Source organism: Lepidochelys kempii, chromosome 1 (assembly GCF_965140265.1).
Source record: "Lepidochelys kempii isolate rLepKem1 chromosome 1, rLepKem1.hap2, whole genome shotgun sequence".
NCBI classification, from domain to species: Eukaryota; Metazoa; Chordata; order Testudines; family Cheloniidae; genus Lepidochelys; species Lepidochelys kempii.
Genome location: NC_133256.1, coordinates 94,556,829 through 94,581,665, shown reverse-complemented (window position 1 = coordinate 94,581,665; position 24,837 = coordinate 94,556,829). Strand labels below are relative to the sequence as shown.

The 24,837-nt window shown below is 45.4% G+C and overlaps 2 protein-coding genes across 3 annotated transcripts in view; both read right to left on the bottom strand.

Annotated features, from left to right (window-relative positions):
• Positions 1-24,837, bottom strand: part of GPC6 (glypican 6) — a 1,118,215-nt gene that overhangs the window by 443,923 nt on the left and 649,455 nt on the right. The gene's annotated exons all lie outside the window — the stretch shown is intronic.
• On the bottom strand, positions 8,543-10,425 carry LOC140907194 (uncharacterized). Its single transcript, XM_073332561.1, has 2 exons — positions 9,639-10,425; positions 8,543-9,063 (listed from the first exon to the last, which is right to left on the bottom strand). Exons 1-2 carry the CDS (start codon positions 10,219-10,221, stop codon positions 8,543-8,545), a joined length of 1,104 nt encoding a protein of 367 aa, XP_073188662.1. The 5' UTR covers positions 10,222-10,425.

Below are 24,837 nucleotides of genomic sequence, written 5' to 3'. Positions count from 1 at the left end.
GACAAAGATGGTAGTGTAGGCAGCAAGAGTAGGGAGACAATGAAAGAATAGCAGAAGGAAAAGAGAAGAAAATGGGTGGTTTTCATGAGGGTTTTAATGTCAAGAAGGTCTCAGGAAAGGTGGAGAAGCAATGGGGAGAAAAGTAGAAGGAAAAGAAAAGGAAGTTGGGGAGGAAGAAGGGGACATGGGATTGAGACGGAAAGGCTGTTATAACTAATCCCTGTTATTTTAAACTAGAAGAAAGAAACACATTTCTTGTACCTGTGCAGGGAAAGTGTGGGAGTGAAGGATCAGTAGCTTATATAGAGAGAGGTTTGCCAGCACCTTAGAAAAGGAGGAAGAACCGGACTAGGTTTTGCAGCCCGAGGATACTTTTGTAGGGTATCTGATGCTTCTTCTTGTTTCTGAAGTAGACACACAGATGGTACATATGTCACTTTATTCTAGCTGCTAATCTGTGCTCATGAGGATCCACAGCTTTTAAATATACCAGCAGAAACTAGAGATGCAGTGAAGAGTGTAGGTATTCAAGTTGGTATAGGACAGGGCAGAGTTGTAAGTATTAAGGCATGGGGGTTGGGAGACACACATGAATTCAAAGTGCACCTGTCTTTAACTCACTTAGCAATCTATCTGTGGTCTAATCTTCAAAGCACAGAGAAAAACAAACAAAAAAATGTGTAAAGAAAGATTTTTAAATGACTTTCATTTATCTACCTACTTGCCTTTTCCTTATCTTGTCCTTCCTTGTATCTTTTAAGAAAGGCCCCATGAAGAGCAGCTGAATTCTTATTTTGTTAATATCTAATAACATTGCAAACATACCATTTTCTAAATGGGTGAAGAAAGTAACTGTTATGAAGCCAGCTGCGTATTTCCAGCAGTTTCATCTTTTTATTCCTTTTCTATAAAGAGCACAGAATTGAAGATGCTGTTCTGTACTGCATCTGTAATGTTCACAGGGAATTTTAAAGCCTGCACACAGCTGATTATTGAGTATTCCCAAATATTTTGATACAACTCTGATATTTTTAGTGTCTGCAGGCTCCTGCAGAGACTTGGCTCTGTCTCACTCTTGCTTTCAACATTAAAAAAAAAAAAATTCTACCCTGCTGGCTTTTCAGTAAACAGCCTGAATGTGTTCACAATTTATTGTGATATATTTTCATACTACTAAGGATAAGCATAGACTAAAAGTTTTGAATACCTCCCACACAGATGTAAACTCAACCAGATCTTCAGTGTGACATAAGACCATTCTACACCATGTGAGAATGGCTATTTGAATGGCAGTAGAATCTAGATATATTTGCAAATGTCGTTTCACATAAATGATTTTAATAATCTGTGCAAGATTTTTAAACACGAATGCTTAGTGCCATGCTCCTAATCTTTATATAGTGCCTAAATAAGTGATCTGATTTACCAAGGCATTGAGCATCATGTTACCTATCTAGGAGCCTGCTTTTAGGCAGTCATTTTTTGAAAATCTCAGCCAAAATATTCAAATCATTTATGTGAATAAACATTCACAAATATGACAAGATGCTACTACTATTCAAATACTCATGCTTGCAGGGTCCCCATATAGATAGCTCAAATTATGCAGTGTGTATAACATGTATATTTAAAATATCCTATACGCTAAAGTGCATTTCATGTGTACATTTTCTATTGTTGGTTTTTCTTTAGCTCTTTGTTTTTGAAAGCCCAATAGCAATCCATGTGCCTGGCATTGCAAGACCCATTTCACGAAACATAAGGAAGTTACATCCCATTAGATAACTCAATGGCATATAAGTAGGTGATTTTCCACAAGCAGTTTATTAGCTGATCCCAGATGGTCTTTGAATAAAGTGTTTAATTTCAAATGCATGATTTAAGAACATAAAAACACAGAGAAAAACAGAGGAGGAAAAAAAAATCCTGCAAATTGTTTCTAGATTCTAATCCAAGAGAAGGCCATATTTGAGAGATGAACCAATAGAAAAATATGTATGTACTACATAGTTGCAAATTGTATTCCATTATTTTTATGCATTAGTAATCTGAATACAAGGAAACATCTTGCATGCTTCCCCCTGTGGCTGGGACAGCCTCTTAGAGCATATTCACCAGATCTTCACTCTTCCTCTGTCAAACTCCACCGAAAGCTCATGCCTGAGGCATCACTTAGACTAGTTTAAACTGAACTGGTGGGGCTGTTAGACAGTTATTATGGAGTTTAAAATAATAAGAAGGGATTCTCCCTTCTGCAAGGGCCCACAGTGCTGATAAACGCCACAGCCCAGCTGAGGGACAATTCCCCATATGTAGCCATTTCCTATAACAGCCATAGGCTTTTCTAGACAGGCCCCTCTGTAAATCCCAGTATAGCTAAACTTTTGTCGGTGAAAGTTGTACCAAAGAGCAGAATGGGGGATTCTAGGTAGCTCTAGATTGTGGACTCCCCTTAGCCTGGTCCTCCCTGCTCTGCCCCCTCCCTCGTTGCACCCCAGGCTCCTATATAATACTTTACAATACAATATACTCTTCTTTGTTCTTGATTAGTCAAGTCCCATATCAACCATTCCATTATTTTTCTTGAGATGGATGTCAGATTGACGGGCCTATAATTATGCAGGTGATCCTGTTTACCCTTTTTAAATATTGACACAACATTAGCTTTCATCCAGTCTTCTGGAACTTCCTCAATGTTCCAAAACTTATTGAAAAATCAGTATTTATGGACCAAACAGCTCCCCAGGTAGCACTATTACAATTCCTGGATTAAGTAATCCAGATCTGCTGATTTAAAAATGTCTAATTTTAGAAGTTGCTGCTTAACATCCTTCTTAGTTACTGCTGGAATAGAAAATATTTCATCCTCATATGATGACATGACTACATCATCTGGCTTTTCCCACAAATACGGAACAGAAATATGTATAGAAGAATTCTACACCTTTTTTGCATTATTATTGACAATTGCCATCTGTAATGAGCCAATACCATTGTTAGGGTTCCTTTTGTTGCTGATATGCTTTAAAATATCCATCTTGCTGTCCTTAACTCAGCTGGCCATTGATTTCTTCTTGTGTCCTTTTGCTTCCCTTACTAACTTTCTCCTATTTTTTTTCTAATGCAGTTACAATACCTGAGATAATATTGCAAGCCAGAATAGAGCAGTAAAAATATTTTTTTATTTTTTTTATTGCTGCTTGTACTTCCTCTCTAAACAAGGCTGTATTTTAAACTAGTGTCCCGGGAGCCTACTGGTCCCACACAGGGGAAATACAGATGCAGTTTTACATAAAGCACAAATCCAGCGAAGTACTTAAGTGCATGTCTAACTTTGTGCATGTGGTCATACCTTCAAGTTAATGTCCCAAGTTTAAAATTAAGTACTTTTGAGTGTATGCTTAAGTATTCTGCTGAATTGGGGCCTAAATGCAGTTACAATACCAGAGATAATATTAGGTTTCAGAGTAGCAGCCCTGTTGGTCTGTATCCACAAAAAGAAAAGGAGGACTTGTGGCACCTTAGAGACTAACAAATGTATTTGCGCATAAGCTTTCCGATGAAGTGAGCTGTAGCTCACGAAAGCTTATGCGCAAATACATTTGTTAGTCTCTAAGGTGCCACAAGTGCTCCTGTTCTTTTTGAGATAATATTGCAAGCCAGAATAGAGCAGTAGATTCTGAACACACACTGTGATGATCAAAATGGACGAACAAAAGACTGGTTTGGCAAGTTCTATTTGGGGAAAATGTTTATTCAGAGACAAAAGATCTGACCCTCTATAGACTGGTTTTAAAAATGCTACAATATGAGACATCCATCTGAGACTGATAAACCTATTATGAATTAACTGTTTTGCCCGTGTGAGTATATATAGGTTCATATGCATCATAATGCCATCAAGACTTCTTGCATACAAGTCCAATTTGCCAGAGAAAACATTACAGAAAGGAAAGATTTGCACACATATTCCATTCAAGTAGCACTGGTGTACTATCTACAAGAGCTGCATTCAAGGAGAGTCGACTATGTGTTCAAGATGTCTTGCTGTCAGCATACATTCATTTCAAGCATACAATTCATTTTAAGATGCAGCTGCCTTTGGATCATATTCCAGTTTTTTGTTCTGGCTAGGCTGGCCTCTCATTGATCATCTCAAAAGCCAAATACGTATGCAGACCTGCAAAGCTCATAACAGCAGAATGCTCTCCTTACACCCAACCCTCCAATCTGGGGACCAAGAAATGTAAGGAGAACCTCAGCTTTCTTTCCTGGTGAAGATAGCTTTCAAAATAAAACCATCTCATACTGAAGATTCAGACTAAATGTTTCTCAGAGATGTTTTCAAAGGTTATACACTGTTACCTCACATTCACTAGCTGAGCTTTGGGGTCCATGTTTCATCAACAATGAATGAGGCTGAACGGAGGTTAAGTTGAGCAAATGGAACTTTATTAAACCTTGTGTGCTGCTCTGTCCCTGTGACTGAGTTACTTCTAGCCTAACTCCACCCCTTGCCCAGTTCCCCTGGTGTCCCGTCCCTTCTCCTCTAGGGAACATAGGCCCTCTGACTTCAGTTCCACCAATTATAGTACAGTCCTGAAAAAAACATAGTCATAAGTACTCAGGGAAGACCCAAGGTCAGCTTCACAGTTTTTGGGGGAGTTCTATTCAGGCAACTTTTGATGGCATTAGGACTACTACACATGCTCCTTGACAATCAGCTGCCTGCTACTCAATCGGCTCTTCTACTGAACAGCCAGTGTGATATCACACCACGAACAGAAGCTCAGAAGCATAAGAGGCAGCATGCTTTAGCAGACTGAGCAAAGAACTAATCTCAGTTCTAACACCGATGCCCTGTGTTGCCTTTGTAACACCAAATCAACCAAAATTTTCCAATGAAGGGGGCATAAAGTTAGGCACCTAAATCTAGACGCAAAGCCTAATTTTGCACCATGTTTGAAAATTGTCTGTATGCTCTTTTTTCTTCAGTTTCCACGGCCTTAAAGCAGACAGTCTGCATATGGCAAGGGTACAGCTATACATATGTAAGTTCACCACTTGCTACAGTGCCCAGAGTCTAAGATCACATGGACCTTCATGTGTGTGGTAGAAGTTTGTGGCTCAAAGGGTTGCTCTCAAGGAATTTTCACAGATGGCTGGATGGAAACACTGCTGTAGATAGATCCCTGTCTGTGGGGGGTCCCTGAGGTTCTAGTGTACTTGCCCAACCTGCTGTCAGTTTCACCAGCTCAGTTGACTGGCAGTTACTTCATGGGACCAGTCTGCTGGTAATTAAAAACAAACTGTAAAACCAGCAGGGACAGGTCTAAAAAACAGGGAGATTCCTATTTCAGAGACACAAGCTCCCTCCTTTCTTTGTATAAATATGAAGAGTGCATTGCTCATTCACATAAATACAGAGTAAGCAGAAGCATGGTGGATAAGAGACAAGGGAGGGAAGGTTTGGGGAAGTGCAGCTGTACTCAATTTTAAATGGGAGGCAGTGGCTGTGGTGGCCAAATGTTTCACAGACCCGGTGAACAAGCCTAAGGCTAGTCCTAATTTCATAAGAAATTTGACACATGGCATAATTAATAAGTTCAATAATTAAAACCAACTTTCATTTTAATATTTCCTAGCACCCACAGACTTACAAACTACTAATGGGAAACCAGCTTTTATCAACTGCAACAAGGAGAAGCTGTTGCCTACTGCAGGTGGTATTTTAAAAAGGTCAAATAAAATTGTACTGAAAACCTTAAGGGAACTTTGAAGGGCATCTCTAGTCTGAAAATAGTCTGTGTAAAAATATCATCGTTTCATTCAGCATTTCAGTTGTGTTATATCTGTCTAGTGACAAAAATAGATGTTTGTTTATTTTCACTCTTAGCACTGCACAACAAACAGAGCTATAGCAGAATGAACTGAATTCTCTTCTGGTTTGTAAATCTGCAGAATTGTTCCAATTACAAGTGCCAAATTCTGCCCTCACTTGCAACTGTGTTTCCCTGTTGGAGCCAATGCAGTGCAAAAAGGTGAAACCTGAACCTGGCCTGCTGAATCTTAGCAGAAGCCAGAAAGTTATCCAGTTTACTGTTCAGACCCTAGGTTCAGGATAAAAGGCCAGCAGTTGGGGGTGGGGGTGGGGTGGAGGTCGGGGAGGGGAGTTAAGTGAGCAAGTGTGACAGGGCAGTCACAGAGAGAAAACAAACATGGCATCTTAGGGTATGTCTACACTACGAAATTAGGTCGAATTTATAGAAGTCGGTTTTTTTGAAATCGGTTTTATATATTCGAGTGTGTGTGTCCCCACAGAAAATGCTCTAAGTGCATTAAGTGCATTAACTCGGCGGAGCGCTTCCACAGTACCGAGGCAAGCGTCGACTTCTGGAGCGTTGCACTGTGGGTAGCTATCCCACAGTTCCCGCAGTCTCCGCTGCCCATTGGAATTCTGGGTTGATATCCCAATGCCTGATGGGGCTAAAACATTGTCGCGGGTGGTTCTGGGTACATATCGTCAGGACCCCGTTAACTCCCTCCCTCCCCCCGTGAAAGCAAGGGCAGACAATCATTTCGCGCCTTTTTTGTCTGCTGCCAGCCAAAGATGTAAAGGATCGATGGAGTGGGTCAGAACAAGACATAGACCAGATTTGTTTTGGACTCATTTTCCTCCTCCCCTGTCTAGATCACACTGCAGTCAGTCACAGAGAAGGCGCAGCGAGGTTAATCTAGCCATGTATCAATCAGAGGCCAGGCTAACCTCCTTGTTCCAATAACAACGATAACTTTGGTGCACCATTTCTTATTGGAACCCTCCGTGCAGTCCTGCCTGAAATACTCCTTGATGTACAGGCACACCCTTTGTTGATTTTAGCTCCCTGAAGCCAACCCTGTAAGCCGTGTCGTCAGTCGCCCCTCCCTCCGTCAGAGCAACGGCAGACAATCGTTCCGCGCCTTCTTTCTGTGCGGACGCCATACCAAGGCAAGCATGGAGGCCGCTGAGCTCATTTTGGCAATTAGGAGCACATCAACCACCACACGCATTATCCAGCAGTATATGCAGCACCAGAACATGGCAACGCGATACCGGGCGAGGAGGCGACGTCAGCGCGGTCCCGTGAGTGATCAGGACATGGACACAGATTTCTCTGAAAGCATGGGCCCTGCCAATGCATGCATCATGGTGCTAATGGGGCAGGTTCATGCTGTGGAACGCCGATTCTGGGCTCGGGAAACAAGCACAGACTGGTGGGACCGCATAGTGTTGCAGGTCTGGGACGATTCCCAGTGGCTGCGAAACTTTCGCATGCGTAAGGGCACTTTCATGGAACTTTGTGACTTGCTTTCCCCTGCCCTGAAGCGCATGAATACCAGGATGAGAGCAGCCCTCACAGTTGAGAAGCGAGTGGCGATAGCCCTGTGGAAGCTTGCAACGCCAGACAGCTACCGGTCAGTTGGGAATCAATTTGGAGTGGGCAAATCTACTGTGGGGGCTGCTGTGATGCAAGTAGCTCACGCAATCAAAGATCTGCTGATATCAAGGGTAGTGACCCTGGGAAATGTGCAGGTCATAGTGGATGGCTTTGCTGCAATGGGATTCCCTAACTGTGGTGGGGCTATAGACGGAACCCATATCCCTATCTTGGCACCGGAGCACCAAGCCGCCGAGTACATAAACCGCAAGGGGTACTTTTCAATAGTGCTGCAAGCTCTGGTGGATCACAAGGGACGTTTCACCAACATCAACGTGGGATGGCCGGGAAAGGTGCATGACGCTCGCATCTTCAGGAACTCTGGTCTGTTTCAAAAGCTGCAGGAAGTTTCTTCCCAGACCAGAAAATAACTGTTGGGGATGTTGAAATGCCTATATGTATCCTTGGGGACCCAGCCTACCCCTTAATGCCATGGCTCATGAAGCCGTACACAGGCAGCCTGGACAGTAGTCAGGAGCTGTTCAACTACAGGCTGAGCAAGTGCAGAATTGTGGTAGAATGTGCATTTGGACGTTTAAAGGCGCGCTGGCGCAGTTTACTGACTCGCTTAGACCTCAGCGAAACCAACATTCCCACTGTTATTACTGCTTGCTGTGTGCTCCACAATATCTGTGAGAGTAAGGGGGAGACGTTTATGGCGGGGTGGGAGATTGAGGCAAATCGCCTGGCTGCTGGTTACGCGCAGCCAGACACCAGGGCGGTTAGAAGAGCTCAGGAGGGCGCGGTACGCATCAGAGAAGCTTTGAAAACCAGTTTCATGACTGGCCAGGCTACAGTGTGAAAGTTCTGTTTGTTTCTCCTTGATGAAACCCCCCGCCCCTTGGTTCACTCTACTTCCCTGTAAGCTAACCACCCTCCCCTCCTCCCTTTAATCACCGCTTGCAGAGGCAATAAAGTCATTGCTGCTTCACAGTCATGCATTCGTTATTCATTCATCACACAAATAGGGGGATGACTACCAAGGTATCCCAGGAGGGGTGGTGGAGGAGGGAAGGAAAATGCCACACAGCACTTTAAGCACAGCACTTTAAAAGTTTACAACTTTAAAATTTATTGAATGACAGCCTTCTTTTTTTTGGGCAATCCTCTGTTGTGGAGTCGCTGGTTGGCCGGAGGCCCCCCCACCGCGTTCTTGGGCGTCTGGGTGTGGAGGCTATGGAACTTGGGGAGGAGGGCGGTTGGTTACAGAGGGGCGGCAGTGGCAGTCTGTGCTCCAGCTGCCTTTGCTGCAGCTCAACCATACACTGGAGCATTCTGGTTTGGTCCTGCAGCAGCCTCAGCATTGAATCCTGCCTTCTCTCATCACGCTGCCGCCACATTTGAGCTTCAGCCCTGTCTTCTGCCCGCCACTTACTCTCTTCAGCCCTCCACCTCTCCTCCCGGTCATTTTGTGCTTTCCTGCACTCTGACATTATTTGCCTCCACGCATTCGTCTGTGCTCTGTCAGTGTGGGAGGACAGCATTAGCTCGGAGAACATTTCATCTCGAGTGCGTTTTTTTTTCTTTCTAAGCTTCACTAGCCTCTGGGAAGGAGAAGATCCTGTGATCATTGAAACACATCCAGCTGGTGGAGAAAAAAAAGGGACAGCGGTATTTAAAAAGACACATTTTATAAAACAGTCGCTACACTCTTTCAGGGTAAACCTTGCTGTTAACATTACATACATAGCACATGTGCTTTCGTTACAAGGTCGCATTTTGCCTCCTCCCACCGCGTGACTACCCCCTCAACCCTCCTCCCTCCCCGTGGCTAACAGCGGGGAACATTTCTGTTCAGCCACAGGCAAACAGCACAGCAGGAATGTGTCCCTGAAGAAAAGCACCCTATTTCAACCAGGTGACCATGAATTATATCTCACTCTCCTGAGGATAACACAGAGAGAGAAAGAACGGATTTTGGTTGAATGCCAGCAAACATACACTGCAATGCTTTGTTCTACAGTGATTCCCGAGTATGTGTTACTGGCCTGGAGTGATAAAAGTGTCCTACCATGAAGGACGAAATAAGGCTGCCCTCCCCAGAAACCTTTTGCAAAGGCTTTAGGACTACATCTAGGAGAACCGCAAATGCCAGGGCAAAGTAATCCTTTCACATGCTTGCTTTTAAACCATGTATAGCATTTTAAAAGGTACACTCACCAGAGGTCCCTTCTCCGCCTGCTGGGTCCAGGAGGCAGCCTTGGGTGGGTTCGGGGGGTACTGGCTCCAGGTCTAGGGTGAGAAACAGTTCCTGGCTGTCGGGAAAACCGGTTTCTCCGCTTGCTTGCTGTGAGCTATCTACAACCTCCTCCTCCTCCTCATCTTCTTCGTCCCCAAAACCTGCTTCCGTATTGCCTCCATCTCCATTGAAGGAGTCAAACAACACGGCTGGGGTAGTGGTGGCTGAACCCCCTAAAATGGCATGCAGCTCATCATAGAAGCGGCATGTTTGGGGCTCTGACCCAGAGCGGCTGTTCGCCTCTCTGGTTTTCTGGTAGGCTTGCCTCAGCTCCTTCAGTTTCACGTGGCACTGCTTCGGGTCCCTGTTATGGCCTCTGTCCTTCATGCCCTGGGAGATTTTCACAAAGGTTTTGGCATTTCGAAAACTGGAACGGAGTTCTGATAGCATGGATTCCTCTCCCCAAACAGCGATCAGATCCCGTACCTCCCGTTCGGTCCATGCTGGAGCTCTTTTGCGATTCTGGGACTCCATCATGGTCACCTGTGCTGATGAGCTCTGCATGGTCACCTGCAGCTTGCCACGCTGGCCAAACAGGAAATGAGATTCAAAAGTTCGCGGTTCTTTTCCTGTCTACCTGGCCAGTGCATCTGAGTTGAGAGTGCTGTCCAGAGCGGTCAGAATGGAGCACTCTGGGATAGCTCCCGGAGGCCAATACCATCGAATTGTGTCCACAGTACCCCAAATTCGAGCTGGGAACGTCGATTTAAGCGCTAATCCACTTGTCAGGGGTGGAGTAAGGAAATCGATTTTAAGAGCCCTTTAAGTCGAAATAAAGGGCTTCACTGTGTGGACGGGTGCAGGTTTAAATCGATTTAACGCTGCTAAATTCGACCTAAAGTCCTAGTGTAGACCAGGGCTTAAAAGACATTTAAGAGCCACTCATCACATTAGAGTCACTTGAAAATGGTTGGTAAGATTGTCTCTGGAATGTGCTTCTTAATGCACTTTTTTCTGAATAGATAAATTACCACTGACTTAAATATCCTTATAATATTCTGCTTCCTATGTTTATGTCACGATGCAGATCATATAAACAACATTGTTTCTTGTACAAATGTATGAACTACTATTGACACTGAAAGTGTATTTTAAAAAAAAAAATGAATATGGTACCAAAAGGTTGACTCCTCAGTCCTTCTCTGCAAAGAATACTTTGGGTCTGATCCATTTTTTTCCCAGTGGAAAGGAAAACTGCAATTTTGAAGTCCACATTCAGATGTTGTGGTACCTACACAAACACTGTGCCCCCAGCAAGCTGAAGCTTAGCTTCTTCTAAGTTATAATCATTGCTGATACTGGGTATATATGCTTCCCAATACTGAAACAAAAGCTAAGAGTTTTCAGCTGTTTTTAACTGTTGATGGATAGACAGATGGGTAAAAAAAAGTTTGCCTTTTCCTTTGTGATATGAACATTGGTACAATAGGTGTGCCTGGTTAGAAATTACTGTCAAAGTTCACGGAATACCCAGCTCTTGCTAATGTTCTCCAGCAGTTATTGCTAGCTTTGCTACAATATCTATTTTCTATTAAGTCAACAGAAATAAGCACTGTCTTTAAACAGTACATATTTTGACATTACATGTGCTGTATAGAATACATTGAAAACAAGCTACTATTGCATTGCAAAGTTTTGTATACAATTCATATAATAATGTTTTTATATCCTACAATATCATGATTATTTCTTCATCACATGGATGGATGGATCACTTGATGATTACCTGTTCTGTTCATTCCCTCTGGGGCACCTGGCATTGGCCACTGTTGGAAGACGGGATACTGGGCTAGATGGACCTTTGGTCTGATCCAGTATGGCCATTTTTATGTACAAACAGATTAGGTATAATCAGCTGACTGGTGCCTCACATGGGTGAGGGTGTGCTCAGACATCCTCTCTTGACTGCATGTCAGGTGGATAAAACACAGTCCAAGACTGTATAACTTTTCCATGTACATGATAAATACTCTGCCTTTGTCCTCAGGAGTAAAAAATAGTGATTCCTTTTCATGGGCTCAATCCCGCAAGCTCTCCCAGTGAAGCCACATGTGGAGAGGATGCAGAATTTGGCCTTATATTTGTGAGTCAACAATTCTCAGAATAAATGATAATCTGATTGTTCTTCTGATTTACACCTGTACCATTAATTTAGTAACCCCATTCACAGAGTTTAGTTAATTAGATATACTCCCAAGTGATTCCAGACTGCATTCTCAGCAACACTGGACATTGAAGCCAAGCTGTTTACCACAACTTCTGTCAACATTGTACAGAATTTTATTCTACAATTTAAACTTATATTTATGTGTAAGAAGAAATAGGCTGTGCTCAGTACAAGCTTCTGCATTAACCGATAGAAAGAGTAAAGGCTTCATTGTAATGCTTTTGTCCAATCCCAATGGCTTGGAATAAGTTCCTGAGCACTCATAAATTATATTAATTTATAATCACTTTGATACCGAGACACTTTGTTGTCTGTTGAAGGCATTGTGCCCCCTAACAAGGTATTATGTCAGTTTTCCAGGGCACAGCTGCAAGTCAAAGATAGGTTTAGGCAGTGTGGCAAATTGCTGGCACTACTATGATGGGTTTGACACTGTCTCTTCTTGGGGGAGGGGTGGGGGAAATGCACGTGCATTTCTTGCCCCTGAACTGGGGTATTAACTGCGCCACGAGTGTCCTAGAGAAGGGGAGTGGAGAGGGAGGGACCCAGGCCTGCCCTCTATTCTGGGTCCCAGCCCAGGGGCCCTAGGGATAATAGTAGATCACTAGAACTAGCAGTTCCTTCCCCTAGGCTACTTCCCTCTCCTGCCCTTCAGCTTATGGGGCTTCCTACCCTCCCTCTGCACAAATCAGGTGTCTTAGCCCACTACAGCACTTCTCTAAACTCTCCTCTGCTTCCCTCCAAACTGCTCTCTGCTCCAACACCAATCCACTCTGCTTCAACTCCTCCAAACTGCTCTGCTCCAATGCCAATCCACTCTGCTTCAACTCCTCCTCTTGTCTGACTGAAGCAGGGGGGGGGTTTATCATGTGACTGGCTTCAGGTGCTCTAATTGGCTTCAGGTGCTCTAATTGGTTTCAGGTGCTCTAATTAATTTATAGCAAACTTTCTTCCCTCTACAGGAAACAAGGCGCCCTTCCAGGAGACCCATATGGATCCGACCGCCGAAGACATTTGGCGGCTGGAGTGGGGGGACAGGGTCTACTTTAGCCATTTCACGGTTCGACAGGCTGCAGTGGCGACCCTGTTCTCCACCGACCTATGGCCCGAGGTGCTAGGGGTCGCCGAGGTCATGCCGGGTCGCCTGCTGCATCTCCAGCTCCGTATGGAGAGGCTTATGGTTAACCTCATTAACGTCTATGCCCCGGCATCAGGCCCGGAGCGGCTGCAATTCTATCAGCGGGCGTCCGCCTTCCTCAGCACCTTAGATTCTCACGAGTGCCTGGTCCTGGGAGGGGATTTTAATACCACCCTCAAGGAGCGGGACCACTCAGGGACCGAGCAGAGCCCGGCTGCCGCTAACACCCTCTGGGAGATAGTCGAACATCACTCCCTAGTGGACATCTGGCGTGACCACCACCCGGATGACACTTCCATGTTCACCTTTGTCCGGGTGGAGGCCCATCGGTCGAGCCACTCCCGGTTGGACCGCATTTATTTATCACGCTTCCATCTCTCACGAGCCCACTCCTCCAGCATTCGGCCGGCCCCATTTTCCGACCATCACCTAGCCACCGTGACAGCCTCCCTCTGTGCGGAGAGGTCAGGGCCGGCCTATTGGCATTTTAACAACAGCCTGTTGGAGGATGAGGGCTTCATGACATCCTTCCGGGAATTCTGGCTGGCCTGGTGAGGGCAGCGGCGTGCCTTTCCCTCGGCGCGGCAATGGTGGGACCTGGGGAAGGTGCGCGCCCAGCTTTTCTGCTGCGACTACACCCGGGGCACCAGCCGATGGAGAAATGCAGCGATAGAGCAATTGGAACGGGAGGTCTTAGAGCTGGAGAGGCATCTGGCCGCCAGCCTCGAGGACCGCTCCTCTGCGGAGTGTGCCGGGAGAAGTGGGAGGAGCTCCGGGCTCTTGAGGACCATCGGGCCCGGGGCGCCTTTGTTCAATCCCGCATCCGCCTCCTTCAGGAGATGGATCACGGCTCCTGCTTCTTCTATGCCCTGGAGAAAACAAGGGGGACAAGAAACACGTCACCTGTCTCCTGGCAGAAGACGGCACCCCCCTCACGGATAGGGTGGAGATGTGCGGGAGGGCCCGAGCCTTCTATGCAAGTCTTTTCTCCCCGGATCCGACCGACCCTAGCGCTTGCAGAGTGCTCTGGGAGGAGCTCCCTACGGTCAGCGCGAGCAACTGAGACCGACTAGAGTTGCCTCTCACTCTGGCCGAGTTCTCGGAAGCCCTCCGTCGTGTGCCCACTAATAAGTCTCCAGGCATAGACGGGCTGACCGTGGAGCTCTACCGCGTGTTTTGGGACGTCCTCAGCCCAGACCTAGTCACCGTCTGGGCCGAGTCTCTGCAGGGAGGGGTCCTCCCTCTTTCGTGCAGGCGAGCTGTGCTCGCCTTATTGCCAAAGAACGGAGACCTCCACGATTTACGAAATTGGCGTCCTGTCTTGCTCCTCAGCATGGACTACAAAATTGTAGCGAAAGCAATCTCGCTGCACCTAGGGTCTGTGCTGACAGACGTGATCCACCCAGACCAGACCTACACCGTCCCGGACCACAGTATCTTTGATAACCTATTTCTGGTTCGGGACCTTTTGGTGTAGAGACGGTCTGTCATTCGCCCTCCTGTTCCTAGATCAGGAGAAGGTGTTCGATAGGGTGGACCATGGGTACCTCCTGAGCACTCTGCAGGCGTTTGGCTTCGGACCCCAGTTTGTGGGTTTTCTCCGGGTGCTGTATGCTTCCGCAGAGGGTCTGGTTAAGCTCCACTGGACCCTGACCGAACTGGTCAGCTTCGGGCGAGGAGTACAGCAGGGGTGCCCCCTATCAGGCTAGCTGTACGCTCTGGCGATCAAGCCCTTCCTCTGTCTCCTCCGCAGGAGGTTGACAGGGTTGGTGCTGCGGGAGTCAGAGCTGCAGCTGGTCCTGTCAGCGTACTCTGATGACATGCTCCTCGTGGTCCAGGACCCGGGCGACTTGGCACAGATGGAGGCTTGCCAGGCCATCTATTCGGCAGCCTCCTCCGTCCGGGTCAACTGAGTCAAGAGCTCTGGCTTGGCGGTAGGAGACTGGCAGCAGGTGAGCTCCCTCCCACCCGCGCTTCAGACCATCCGGTGGAGCGTGGGTCCACTGTTCTACCTCGGCATTTACCTTTCTGCCATGCATCCGTCTCCGCCAGAGAATGGGGAAAATTTAGAGGGCGGGGTGATAGAGCGGCTCCGGAAATGGACGGGACTACTCCGATGTCTCTCCCTCCGAGGGAGAGCGCTGGTGCTTAATCAACTAGTCCTGTCCATGCTCTGGTCCCGGCTCAATGCCCCGGGTTTCCTGACCAACCTCCGGACATCGATTCTGGGGTCCTTTTGGTCAGGAATGCACTGGGCCCCTGTAGGGGTTCTTCATCTACCCCTGAAGGAAGGAGGACAGGGCCTGAAGTGTCTGCACACTCAGGTCCGCGTCTTCCGCCTCCAGGCCCTACAGAGGCTCCTCTATGGTGCAGGCAGTTCGGAGTGGAGCACACTGGCGCACGCCATCCTGAGCCGCATCCGAGGGCTCCAATATGACCAACAGCTCTTTTATCTCTGTCCGGGAGGTCTTCCGCGAGACCTCTCCGGGCTGCCGCTCTTCTAGCAGGACCTCCTCTGGACTTGGAAACTGTTTTTAATGACCAGGTCCGTGGTGGCCACCGAGGGGGCAGATCTCCTCGCGGAGCCCCTGATACACAACCCCCAGCTCCGTGTGCAGGTGGCGGAGTCCTGTTCGGTGCACCAGAGCTTGATCCTGGCAGAAGTCACGAGAGTCGGAGACCTCCTGGACAATGACCGGGGAGACTGGCTGGATCCCCTGAGGCTTTCTCGGCGCATGGGGCTCTCCAGACCTCGTACCCCCTGGCGCGTACTTCAGGAGGTGAAGGCCGCTTTGCTGCCTGCTGCTCGAGCTTACCTCGACCGGGTCCTGCTCAAGGGCACGCCCTGCCCACCCTCTACCCCAGGCCCGCCGGACCTTTTAATTGGACCCTGCCCCGTAGACCCAATCGACCCCCTCACCCCTTTACTGTGAGCCGGCTGCATGAACTGCAGCTGGTATGCTTCCGAACCGCGCCAAAGAAACATCTATACATGCTCGTGCTCCACAACCTTCCTGCCCTCACCCTAGTGTCCTGCCCTGACACAAAGTGGCGAGACCTTCTGCCACCTTTGGAGGGTGAGCAGCCCTGGTGGGCCAGCCTATATTCCACCTTGGTTCCGAGGCCCGTCGGGGACATCAGTTGGCGACTCCTTCACGGAGCTGTGAGCACGGGCATGTACTTGGTGCGGTTCAACCCCATCCCAGATACTTGTCCCTTTTGCGGTGTGAGGGAAACCCTGGTGCACGTATATTTAGAGTGCGCCAGGCTGCAGCACCTGTTCTGGCTCCTCACAAATCTTCTATTACGTTTTTGGTTGCATTTTTCCCTCACCTTTTTATTTATGCACTCCCCATCCGTGGCCTCACAAAGTCGCGGGATCTCCTAGTTAACCTCTTCCTGGCCCTGGCTAAAATGGCCATCTATAAAACCAGAGAGAGGAGGTTGGCTGATGGAGTTTCCTGTGACTGTGGGGCCGTTTTCCGATCCTCTGTCTGTTCACGTATCTGGGCGGAGTTCCTCTGGGCGGTGTCCACCGACTCCCTTGATGCTTTTGAGGAGCGGTGGGCACTGTCCGAGGTTTTCTGCTCGGTGTCCCCATCCGGTTCCCTTTGTTTGACCCTTTGATTGGGGGAGAGAGTAAGGGGCCCCAGCCATTGCTGCTGCGGACACCACCACCTTAGAGGGGTCCTTTCACACGTGGGTGCACGTGCCCCCCCCCCAGATTGTCCACCCCACAGCCTGCCCCTCTTGTTGGGTGCTTTCAGAGGAGGGAATTGTCGATGACACTGGGCATGGCACCAGGTAACTCGAGGGGGTGGCAGACCTTGAGAGTCGATGAAGCCCCCTCGCTCTGGGCCACCAGGTAACTCGGAAGGGTGGAAGACCACGAGAGTCGAGGAAGCTCCCCGCTCTGGGCCCAGACTAGCCTGAACACTTCCCTCCCCTGAAGCTAATGAGAAAACAATTGTGATTGGTTGCTGTGTTACACATTGCATATGCTGTTGTTTTTGTTTTGTAAATGTGTTATGCAAATAAAAACACCTTTTTTTTGCTTAAAAAAACCCCCAAAACATTCTCCTGCTGCCTTCTGGCCCTGCTGTATCATAGCAGGCAGACTGTATAACGCTGCTAGTGCCATTCCATCTGCATGAAGGCTATTGTTTATGAGAGCAATGTCATTTTAACGCCAACTGCCTGTTGTGCCAAAATGAGAAACATGAACAATAGTAGAAAAGATGGCAGTAGAGATGCAGGCACTTGATTTTGCCACAGAACGTTTGAGTTGCTGTAGGTACCTGGGAAACCCATTGAGAACACAGATGTCCAAATGTAAGTGACAAAAAGTACAACCCAGAAGCACTCTCATGGAATGCATGCTAATATAAGCAGGAGAATAGTCCCGCTCTTGTGGGGAACTTTCCCGCTTCTGCACTACCCCGGTGAAGTGGGCTAGCGAAAGGATCCGAGTCCTCGCTCCCACTTCCTTTACCCAGTGGCCTCCCTGCCCTTGAGGACTTCCCTTCCACTCTCCTGTCTGGCAGAGTCCTCGTAACCCCAACAAGGCTGGGCCCAGGATTCCCGGGGGGGGCTTGACCCCCAACCCTGCTGTGGTCACCTATAAACAGGGGCTAGGGTGTCCCCACTCCGGGGTACTCTGTCTGCACTGGGCACTTCTCTGACCCACTGAACATTACATACAAGTTAAAGCAAATGCAAGTTTAATCAACAATTAATTTAAAAAAGAATAAGGGAAAATGAGACGTTAAAGGAAACACATCAACCTGCTCTGTGGCAGGGAACATCACAAACAGTGTCTCTGGAATGTCCGGGCAGTTCACAGTCTGTTCCTTGTAAGTCCCAGGCCTTCTTCTCCAGCCCTGGCTGTACTGCAGGGATGCTGCGGGTTGGACACTTGCTTTGGTGCTGGCCACACGCTCTCAGGCTCTAAGTGGCAGGACCCTTCTTCCCTGTGTCGCCCCTGCCCTGTTGGGGTTACAATCCAAGCCTGGCCTGCAGAGTCCCTTGGCTGAGGCACCTCCCTGAGCTGGGGCCGCTGCCCAGGGTCCCCCTCGCTCTCCACAGCTGCTCCCCGCACCCGGCTCCAGACTGCTCCAGCCCCAGCTCCACCACTCTGTCTATGCTGCTCTGCCTCCAGCTCCCTGGGCTGCTTCTTTGGCCCCTCTGCCTCTGGTTGCTGCAGCTCTGCTCCCAGCACAGGTCTGCTCTGCAGGCTGCTTCTTTGACTCTGCTCCCAGCACTGACCTGCTTCCTGGGCTGCTTTTCTGGCCCCTCTGGCTCTGGTTGCTGCAGCTCTGCTCCCAGGGCAAGTCTGCTCTCTCTGGGCTGTGCCTCTGGCCTTTGGGCTGCAGCTCTGCTCCCAGGACAGGGGCTGCTCTCTCTGGGCTGCTTTCCTGGTCCCTCTGGATCTGGCCCAGCTCTGCTCCCCAGCTTAGCTTGGGCCCCTGCTTTCTCCTTAGCTCGGCCCCACTCTGTCTGACCCAGGCAAATCCAGCTCACACGGAGGACGGGACATCCCTGGCCTCCTGACTCTCTGATTAGCCTGCCCGCCCTGTCATTCAGGCTGCCCTGGAGCATTGGCCTCTCCCCATTGTGCCTGGGGACTGGCAGTCTCAGGGTCCTGATTTCCCATAGACCCTTCCCCTTTTAGTACTGGGAGCTAGCCAACCAAAACACCCCCACTGACTGTTAGTAAGGGGGCAACAGTCCCCTTGCACTAATACAAGAAAACCTACTCAAGCATGAACAAGTCAAAAGAAAGCAGCCCCAAAAGCTAGAGCTCTACCTACACCCTGAAAAACAGGCATTGAATCTAAGATACACACTGAAACTGTGACTGGTGTCAGAGCATATGGTGCTCTTTTATGAAAGGCAAAGCAAAAGATGTACTGGGCACATGTTAGTCCTCCACTAAATCCTTAATGTTATCCTGACTAATGTGGGAGGACACAGATTAGCGTAAAGACACAAAATTACTTGCAAACTGTAACTACTACTACAAGTACATAGACAGCATGTGTTCTCACATTAATCAGTACTCTTAGTTGAATTATCAATTGCAAATAATATTTGTTGTGAATTTAGGGTGTTTTTCTGTAGCTAATCAGTTCTGATTTCTGCGAAATTATTCATTATTCATAAATATTTGCACAACATTGAGCAAACAGTGTTCACCATATGAGTTATTCACAGATTCATCTATCTGCTTATGTGTGATTGGATGACAAAGCTTTAGAGCAGGAGTTCAAGAACTATTAATATGCTTGTCACATTAATTTTCAAACAAATACTCATGCATTCCATAACCCACAAAAAACTTTGGGGATTTGTGAACTTTTTCAGAAATATTCAGCTATTACTTGAATACTCATAAATAACATGACCCCATTAATAGCAGCAGATGATACAGGGCCATTTTACTCAAATATATTTGCAAATCTGATTTTTTATTATTTGAGCAGCTCTGCAATTAGGTCAATCAGATGCACTAAACTGGTACATTGTTTCCCTTTATGGCTGATAGCCTCAGTCCTCCTACATACATAAACATCATATGTTGTCATCTACAGGAATCATTTCCACATGTGGGCATGAGCTAGTCTAGTATGAGGCACTAAAAATAAATATTTGGTAAACAGTTTTTAACAACTAAGTTAAAAATATAGGACTCTGGGGGTGCAACATTGGCTCCACTGGGGTGCATGGATTTTTTTGCCCCCAACATCAATGGGGCCAGGATTTTCCCATGAGGTCTGTGTGCAACAAAGAAAAATGAAAATTTTGCTTAATGAAAAAAAGGTTCATGAGCCACTGAAACCCATGGAGCTTCCATGGTTGGAACAATATATTTCTGAATAAATCTCTATATAAATAAATATGGCTATAAAGGTCAGTTTCCCTCTAAAATTCTTAGTTTTTAGTGGGCCAACGACAGAGGGGTGTCTAAGACTATTTTTTCCTGATGAGAAATATGGACTAAGACTGCTATGACAGATGCATAAGAGAGAAAGAAGTATTACATCTTTTACTTTTATGAAAACAAAGGGCTAATAAATCTTTTAATCTGCAGAATATGTCTCTAAAACAGAAGGTAGATTATGACACAACATTACATTGCACTGAGATCTATTAAATTGTGAAGGATGTGGTGGAAGCCCAGTTGCTAGAGATATTTAAAACTAGCCAGGGGAAAGCACTAGAATAAGTATTTCTGGGAACAATCGAACATTCACCCATGGGGATGAACTAGATGATTGAATAGGTATTTTCCCTTTTCTAATTTCCATGGTTTTGTAGTATTGCTAGAGCAATGGGATGCTATTAAATAAATTATATTCTCATGTGAGTTTAGTAAAAGTTGTGCCCAAACTTTGCTGCCTACTATTTCTGTAGCTTCCTCTGACGTTTTCATCTCTCTCAGGATATTACTTGCTGAATAGACCAGCAGATAATTTATGAAACAGTCAGGAAGTCAGTTCTTTCATTAACTAAACACGTGCTTGGAGAAGAGACCCATTAGAATGTCAGGGTGCAGCTAGAAAATGGCCTTTCCCATTTACTGAGGCAGTAACTCTTTTGACAGGTTCATTTCATGCTCTATATCTAAACGTGAACACCAGCATTCTATCACGACTTTAAGAAAAACAACAACAAGGAAAGCCATAGTCCCAGAGTCACAGGTAAAAAAATAATAAAAATTAATAGCACTAACGGCAAATGTACCTTATTAAGGATAGTAGAACTGTTTAAATCTACTGCAAAGCGTCAAGATAGCAAAGTTATTGATATTCAAGTGTCATTGTTTGGCTCTACAGATTTTTTTCATGAGTGATATTTGCTTAAATCATTTAACATTGGAAAGGACACCTTCTGCAAATGGTTTAGCTTTATTCTCTCTTGAAATCAATCCTGTTTTCACATTCTGCAGCAGCAAACCCTGAGATATGAATATTGATGGGAGAAGCTCTTGGCAGCCCTATGGCTCATACCTGCCAAAGCCCATTTTTGATCCACTACATAGTAAAAAGAGATGAGAACTGAGAGTTGCAGATTTCCAGTCACCCTTCTCTACCCCCTGCAGAGCTCTCCAACCCATTTTTCATTTACGGCAACTGTTCCAAACTCTGCGTCCTTCCCAAAAAAGTCAACAAATGTCACTATACCTTTAACAGCAGTCAGAATAATTGGTTGCATTGGGATGTGGACTCCCAGCTTGAGGAATCAGTAAATTGGTAATATTAATACTGGCTGAAGTTTAAACATGGATTATGAAATGCATATAATCAAGTATTGCTTGTTCCAGATAGTATCTCACAACTGTAAATTTCCTATATATTACATTCATAGTTATGCTTTGCTGCCATTTGTTAATTAAGCTGAAAGACTGCTATAAAAATGCACTCACTGTAACTGAATTTAGGAAAAGAATTCAATGCTTTACTACATCAGTGCGACTATTTTTTTCCTATTAGTTCTTTTATTTATCAATGTCATTTATTCTCATAATGAATAATCTACTGACACCTCAAGAATTCAATAAAAAGGACATCTTCCATTTTAGATATAAATTTGCAATTTTGCCCACACACCTATGGTAATCCCACTTTTAATTCGCTTAATTTATTCATTTTAGAAGAGCTGAATCATGAATCAACATATTTTACATATATTTAAAGAAAATTAAGATGCTTCCACTTTATTTTAAACATGACCCTATATCTTTACAGCTAACCTCTCATAATTGAGATTTTGTACAGTAGGATGAGGAGAGATTTGATAATCATGACCTTCCATTATTAGCATTTTTCTATCATAAGATATCCAAATTTTAGGTAAGAAAAAGTTATCACCACTCTACTTGGGAGCAAATTTTGCTCAGTATTTTCTGGGCTTTTAAATCGCATTGTCAGTACTCCTGTATTTCCTTATAGAATGGACTAAAATGGCTTTGTTCTCCTTCCAAATGTAATTATTGTTATCATTATTGTAACTCAGTTGACCCAAATGAAATTATAAATAGGGAGTAACATTGTATGCGAAAGTACAGCCAATCCTCTGAGCCAGATTTTCCAATTCTATTCTGTTTGGATATCACACACAATGCCATGGCTATCACACACAATGCCATGGCAACACAGCAGTAATTTAAAGAGTCACTTGGTCTTGTTAAATAGAAATGATCTAAAAAACAGAATTTATATATGTAAAACAAAACACGTGTAAGTATGTTGTATCTATTGGGGACACGGGGGGTAATGAGCATCATATTTTTCATTATATGCAAGCATAACAACATTGCCAGTGGAGCTGTGCAGCATTTTCATTCCACATGTTTTAGCTGATGGTACATTTAATTAAGTTTCTCAGAAAATTCACAAAACCAAAGAACATTTTGTTGCATTTAAAATGTGGTGCAATTTTGTTTCCACAGCAGAAATACTGTTATTAGCCTAGCAGCACTAGTAGCTGAAGAGAGCTGTAATTCACTGGAGTAAAACTCCAATCCAGTGAGACAACCAACTGGATGAATGCTGCAGGACACACCACTAAACCACCATAAAATCAGGAGCCTTCAGAAGTGAAAAAGGACCAACAGGAGTTGCGGTGTCTGTTAAAAAACCCTATGGGGTATAACTCCACCTCTAAGTTGGGGGTATGGCTGTAGTTTCTTCAGAGTCCTGTCTCTCATAACTGGCTTGAAACATGAAAATTGAAAATGACCACCACAGTTTTCACTTCATGCAAACCCACCAATCACACAAAATTGTCACTGGTGTTGCACAGCTCTAACTACAAGTAATGCTATAAATCTGCTCCCCTCTCATATTCACAGAATTATCCCTTCCTATTCCTCAGATCATTACCTACTTTCTGTAACACCACTACAATTTCTCCCCACCACCCCTTCTTCCTTTCTACATTATTTTATTTTATTTTATCTTATTTATAATACAACTGTCTAGGTATAGTTAATGCTGCCTCAGCAGAGGGAAATGGACTAGATGACCTCTTGAGGTCTCGTTCAGCACTACATTTCTTTGATTCTCTCTCCTTTGCAGATTACACAAAACTACTCAAGATAGTGAAGTCCCAGGCAGCCTGCGAAGAGCGACAAAAGGATCTCACAAAACTGGATGATTGAGCAACAAAATGGCAGATGAAATTCAATGTTGATAAATGCAAGGTAATGCACACTGGAAAACATAATCCCAACTGTACATATAAAATGAGGGGTTCTAAATTAGCTGTTACCACTCAAGAAAGAGATCTTGGAGTTACTGTGGATAGTTCTCTGAAAACATTCACTCAATGTGCAGCTGCAGTCAAAAAAGTGAACAGAATGTAGGGAATCATTAAGAAAGGGATAGATAATAAGACAGAAAATATCATATTGCCTCTATATAAATCCATGGTACACGCACATCTTGAATACTGCACGCAGATGTGGTCGCCCCATCCCAAAAAAGATATATTGGAATTGGAAAAGGTTCAGAAAAAGGCAATTAATTAATGATTAGGGGTATGGAAAGCTGCCATATGAGGACAGATTAATAAGACTGTGACTTTTCAGATGGGAAAAGAGATGACTAAGGGGGAATATGATAGAGGTCTATAAAATCATGACTGGTGTGGAGAAAGTAAATAAGGAAATGTTATTTACTCCTTCTCATAACACAAGAACTAGGGGGTCACCAAATGAAATTAATAGGCAGCAGGCTTAAAACAAGCAAAAGGAAGTTTTGTTCATGCAACGCACAGGAAACCTGTGGAACTCCTTGCCAGAGGATGTTATGAGGGCCTAGAATATAACAGGGCTCAAAAAAAAAAACTAGATAAGTTCATGGAGGATAGGTCTATCAATGGCTATTAGCCAGGATGGGCAGGGTTGAGTTGCTGGAAACTGGGAATGGGCGACAGGGGATGTATCACTTGATGATTACCTGTTCTGTTCATTTCCACTGGACACCTGGCATGGCATTGACTGGTGTCGGAAGGCAGGATACTGAGCTAGATGAATCTTTGGTCTGATCCAGTATGGCTGTTCTTATGTTATGTTCCTGGCACTGTAGATGCAGCTGATGGGAATATATCTTTTCCCCACATTGCCACATCATGTAAAAAATGTTCCTACCTCTCTGTGATTTCTTGATGTATCAAATCCTTGCTCTTGCTAATACAACTAAGTGTCTGAGCGGACTAGTCTTCCCATGCGTGATGCATGGCTAGAAAGGGTTAAACATCCTGCAAAATAAATAACCCACAAAAGACATGTGGAGAGATAATGTTTGTGTTTTTGTGTATTTACATATGTATGAGTAGGCTTGGACAATGTCCCTGTCTATGCTGTATTCTAATAATTCAGAGGTCAAAAGAAGATCCTAGCATTTAAATGAATTGTAAACATGGGATATCTCGGTATTCATCTCTCTTTGAAATGCACTGTGAATGGTGGAGGAAAAAGAAAATGGCTTTATGTTAATTCGTATAGCTAAGTAGACCTCCTTCAAAGTCATCCTAATTACCTTTTGTTCCCAGAGGAAATCCCAACTTATCAAAAGACATGAAATTGTATAAAAGATCCTTGGGTCCTGATTCTGTCATCTCAGATCTGCTTAGACTTCATCAAGGAAGTTTGAGGTGCAAGACTGAGGTTCCAGTTATGCTGGTATGCTCTGAATATGAGATTTGGACATTGGACTATATGACCTATGAACTGAACTCTAAAGGAACTCTTTGCAACTATGAAGCTTACCATCTCTGCTATGAATCTGCACCTCAATGAATTGAACGCATG